This window comes from Penaeus vannamei, chromosome 35 (genome assembly GCF_042767895.1).
Source record: "Penaeus vannamei isolate JL-2024 chromosome 35, ASM4276789v1, whole genome shotgun sequence".
Lineage (NCBI taxonomy): Eukaryota > Metazoa > Arthropoda > Malacostraca > Decapoda > Penaeidae > Penaeus > Penaeus vannamei.
Genome location: NC_091583.1, coordinates 4,357,607 through 4,362,606, shown reverse-complemented (window position 1 = coordinate 4,362,606; position 5,000 = coordinate 4,357,607). Strand labels below are relative to the sequence as shown.

The following is a 5,000-nucleotide window of genomic DNA, read 5'->3' as shown; positions in this document are numbered from 1 at the left end:
GGTCGGAAGTCAGGCTATCACCATTTGTAAGTAACCTTTGAATAATCTGACATTTATAACAGGTCAGAGGCTTATATTTTCAACTGACATAGTTTAATGCTAAACTTTCAACACATGGCAGCACCCCAAAAGTAAAGAAAATACTCTTAAGATTCATGAAAAACTTGAAATTTCCAGATCCCAATGCAGGCACAGCAGTGGACTGGGTGTACGATTCCCTGGGTGTGTCTTACACTTACATAATAGAGCTGCCAGACAAGGGAGACTATGGATTTCTACTTCCCCCAAGTTTTATTGTCCCAGTTGGGCAAGAAACATGGGCTGGCATAATGGCAGCCATCAAAGCTATGTAGTTCGGCTTTCAAGGACAATTAATATGTATGTAAATTTTGATATCAAAACAATTTAGAAACTATTGGCATTATTGAGGATTAAATTATTCATTGCACAGAATGTTGTTTCATTGCAACAAACCTGGAAAGTGTAAACATAGCTTTAACATCCTAAATCTTTCCCTTAAATGTCAGATTTATTGTTTCATTTTATAAATTTCAGTAGACATCCTGGTTATTTACTTATACTATTATTTCATATAAAAATGAGCCTGTTGAGAGTTGCTTTGTAGTTTCATTACATATGTAATTAAGAAAAGAACTATATTTTAATAAATTTCTTTTATTTCAGTCTATTCATATAGAACACATATTGTATAATTTCCTTTCATGTACTGTAGATGCATAGCACCATTAAAGTTCTAGTGATATAAAGAAGTCACCTTTTCATACAGAATCAAATTGGCATGCTGGCATTCACTCAAATCTATTGGACTCTTGCCTGAGACCATATGAACATATGCAGACATACTTTATAAACAAATATAATATTCTACTACGTCAAAGAAACTATACTTAATTTATAAAGGCAGGAAGTAAAATGTATAGCCTATAAAACTAATTTAATAAATCTTTCATCTCTATGGAAAATATCAAGGCCAGGAAGATTCAATACACTATGAACTTGTTTCTGCAGTTCATATAATGTCCAGCTTTTATTAAATGCAAACGGTCTAATAAAAAATGTGAATTTCATATCTGTAATGATCATATGCTACATACACAGATATCAATTCAATTTTCATTGCTATTCCAACCTGCTTTTAAGAAGAAAACAAAGGAAAAAATAACAATATACTGAAGTCATATCCAGAGGATCTTTCATTGACAAATTCATCGCACATTTTTATATTCTGTATAATATATATATAATATTTACATATCAATTAGAAGCTAATAAACTGCTGGGTGTAATGTCATATGTACATTTTATACTATTTTAATGAAATACCAATTAGATATAAGGAATTCTGATTAATAAAAATGATGATTCACTTTTATGAAGTACTATCTAATTTACACAATAAATATATAACAAATATCAATTTCTTTTAAGTATTATCACAGTTTAATTCAATAATTGCATTTACAGTTTAATTCCTGGACACGAGGTACTAAAGGAACATATAAGCAGAAAGAATTCATGTAACTCCCTGAAAGAAAGAAAGAAAGAAAAGGAGGTTGGGCCAAAGTCAAACGGAGATACCAACCTTAAAATCCTTCATTGACATCACAAGTGAATTACAAACTACCATGGTTTAGTTCGCTTGCCCTTGCTGGCTGGGGATTTTATGGGCACTTTCACAAAGGACTGGAACTTACTGGTGCCAGGAATGACAACTTGACCTGCTGGGATGTGTGTGATCTCTTGGGTCACAATGGAAGGTTCTTGGGCTGCAGGGTACAGAGGAGTTAATGTCATCTCAGACGTAGGTGTTGCTTGTAGTTCCTGGCATGGCACTTCTGTTAACATGGTAGCATCGACAAGAGGAGATATATGTGGATGCATCTGCTTATGAACTTCCAGTGTGTAACTTTTAGCAAATGCCAAACCACACACATCACACTTGAAACTTTTTTCAAGGCAATGAACTTTTTGATGCAGCAAGAATTTACCATTGTCCTTAAAAAGTAAACCACACTGGTCACATCTAAGAGGTTTGGTGTCACCCTGTGGTTTGGATGACTTGTTATCCGCATTCCAGCCAACAAGGCGTCTGGCATAGTATCGTTCTGTATGTACATGTTTTAGATGCTTTCTTAGTAAAACTTTACCAGTAAATTCTTCACCACAAACATCACATTTAAAAACCTTTTCCTTAAAATGTGTTTTTCTATGAAGATCAAGAGTAGATCGATACTGAAAAAGTTTACCACAAACATCACATTCAAGAGGCTTTTCTCCACGGTGCTGCATCATATGAAGATCATAAGGTGTACGTTTTTCATACACTAGATCACACTTCTCACATCGCCATGGACCCATCTCTGTATGCCGTTTCACATGCTGTCTTAATCCACTGCTATCAGAGAAAGCCATTCCACATTCTCCACAAAGATAAGGTTTTTCTCCTGTATGTATTCTTTTATGTTTTGTAAGATGGTCACTCTGGTAAAAAGCTTTTCCACACTCCGAACATGAATACGGTCTCTCACCTGTGTGAATTCTACGATGGACTGTTAGCATACTGCGTTGAGTAAATCCACGGCCACAGTCATCACACCTAAATGGCCTCTCTCCAGTGTGAATGCGATTGTGCACAACCAAACTGCTTTTGTTGAGGAACGACTTCCCACAAGTGCTACAGTGATATGGTTTTTCACCACTGTGGGTTTTCTTGTGGTACTCAAAGCTGCTCCTCTGGGAATAGGCCTTCCCACATACACTACATTCATATTTGCCATCACTTCCTTGGGTTTTGGTATCCTGTGTCTGCTGTGACTTATTCCAGAGGTAAACATTCATGTGGTCGTCCTTTTCCTCTATGTTGATGGCTGGAACTGAAACATGGACACCTGGGACAGCTACAGAAACTGTTACAGCCACTGACATCGAGGGGACACTGACTTGCTGTGGCAATGACATTTTGCTGACTTTCTTTTTCTAAGGTTAGTAGTTATTCTTTTGCTCCAACATTTTTCCTCATTTGTTCCAGTCTGAACTCAATTCCATATTTTTTGAGAATTTTTCTGAAGAAACTGCATAACATTTAAAGCAGTCCTTGTGTCCTTCTTTGTTGCCATTATTTTATCTGCAATAACAAAAGTGTTATAATAATATGTCACTGAAATCCAGTAAAACACAAAGAAATAAATTATGCTTGAAGTAACTATATTTGGTAAATCTGAATACTATTTACTTCCTTTTTTTACTGTATTATATAAAGTCTATCCCTATCTTACGTTGCTTTTTTTAAAATCTCTAAGCTAATATTAATGCTCTCATAAAATTTCTATCTAGGTCCTGTACAACTGCTATAATTTATTAAGATCATCCCATACCAGCATATTCATTAACATATACCAGGATGTGTGATATTTGGTTGATTATATGCATTCTTGTTTACTTGTATACTTGTTAAATTGCCCAGCCCTTCTGTTTCCTGTCCCTCCTGTTTTCCAGGTCCCTGTTTATCTATTTCTGTTCCTGACTCCTTCATTCATTTCTTCTTTTTACTTTTCCTTAATGCCTACATTTCATTGTTATGCATGTTCAATTGCACAATTAATGAAATAGTTAATGGTTAATAGTTGAAAAAAAAAATGTGCTAGACATCAGAGGTCATATAGTACTATGGTAAAGTATTGTCCCAAAAAAGTTAAAAGTGAGTTAACGGTTAGGATCAAATCTGTTGAATGTTAAAGGCTATAGTGTTATAGGTGAGCATGATGAAGAAAAGGGTAAAGAGGGGGGTGCAAATGAGGTAAATCAGAGATAAGTAAAGGAAAGGTTTAAAGGCATAGGGTGATTAGTTGAAACAGAGTGTATCTGAGGATGGGGAAGCAATAGGAACATTATTTAAGGAAAACTATTATGAGCAGAGGAGCAGAGAAAAAGGAGAGTGGAGAGGATGTGGTAGGTGAAGATGGAGTGGAACCTTTAGGACACACAGAAGGAAGCAGGCTGTGGAACAAGTGTTTGGCTGGGGGGCCATAACACCAAACTTTTATGACAATGGCGAGGAAGGGGTCGATATGGTCGGACAGGGCAGGACACTCCACCATTATAAACTTCATAGAAGCTTATCTTGGTAATATTGGTGTAATACGCTCTCCTCTGGGAGGAATAGTGTAACACTGTATTGTCGCTGCACCATAGTCAACAAGGTAAGCAAGTGGGTAATTTTCAGTCTGACCATTTTTTGTTATAGATAGAACAACCAGTCTGGAAGATGGAGATAGTTTCAGTACAAGTATTAAAAAAGCAGTGAGGTTCAGCAGGAATAGGTTTGCCAGTGAGGTCAGACAGGGTAAATAATGCATGAGTTTGGGACTCATGTAACTGTTACAAGGCGTGAACAATCAAAAAGATTGCAAAAGGAAAATTTACCTACTTGTTTTTGGAGACATTGTTGGAAGAGAAGGGTTTGTCAGAGTATGGGGTTGTTGGAGGAATCACAGAGAATTGATCCCACTTGACTGGGCCAAAGAGAGTATTCAAAAGGTTTGCAAGAGTGGAAGCAGTAAGACAAGAGCAGAAGGAAGTTGGGGTGGTGTGGGGTGAGGGAGTACTATGGGGAGGAGAAAAACAAGGATGAAGAGTAGCATTGAGGGAGGAGGAGGGTAGGCTATAAAGAAGGCTGTGCAGTAGGAGATGAAGTGGAGAATGTTGGGAAAGAGGAAGGGGTGCTTTCTGAAGGTTGAGTATTGACCTGAGGAGGTGGTTCAGAATAGACAGAGTTGTCACTAGACATCAAGGAGGAGGAATAGTATCAGTGGTTGCAGCCATGGTCAAAGAAGATGAGGGGGTCGGAAAACCAATGAAATCAAATTTTGATACGCTATTTGAAGAAGGGGCAAGCTTTAATTGAACTTCAAATAAGTGGGGAAAAGAAAGAGTCTACCCCTTAGGTTCTCCATAAGGAGAAGGGCTAGGCTATTAACCAA

At 37.1% G+C, this 5,000-nt stretch overlaps 2 protein-coding genes across 3 annotated transcripts in view; one reads left to right on the top strand and one right to left on the bottom strand.

The window, feature by feature from the left end:
• LOC113822856 (carboxypeptidase B) overlaps positions 1 to 453 on the top strand; it is a 9,756-nt gene extending 9,303 nt beyond the window's left edge. Inside the window, exons 8-9 of the mRNA XM_027375388.2 lie at positions 1 to 26; positions 178 to 453. The exon at positions 1 to 26 is cut by the window's left edge and continues 59 nt beyond it. Of these exons, the coding sequence (XP_027231189.2) occupies positions 1 to 26; positions 178 to 353 (202 nt within the window). The 3' untranslated portion in view covers positions 354 to 453. The remainder of the gene's footprint in view (positions 27 to 177) is intronic.
• Positions 178 to 5,000, bottom strand: part of LOC113822853 (zinc finger protein 883) — a 36,763-nt gene continuing 31,940 nt past the window's right edge. The window contains exons 3-4 of one of the 2 annotated variants that reach the window (XM_070114271.1): positions 3,046 to 3,145; positions 178 to 3,005 (exon numbers count right to left, since the gene is read on the bottom strand). In XM_070114271.1, the coding sequence (XP_069970372.1) occupies positions 1,642 to 2,979 (1,338 nt within the window). In that variant the 5' untranslated portion in view covers positions 2,980 to 3,005; positions 3,046 to 3,145 and the 3' untranslated portion in view covers positions 178 to 1,641. Of the gene's footprint in view, positions 3,146 to 5,000 lie in introns of both variants that reach the window. The other variant, XM_070114270.1, reaches the window with a different exon arrangement.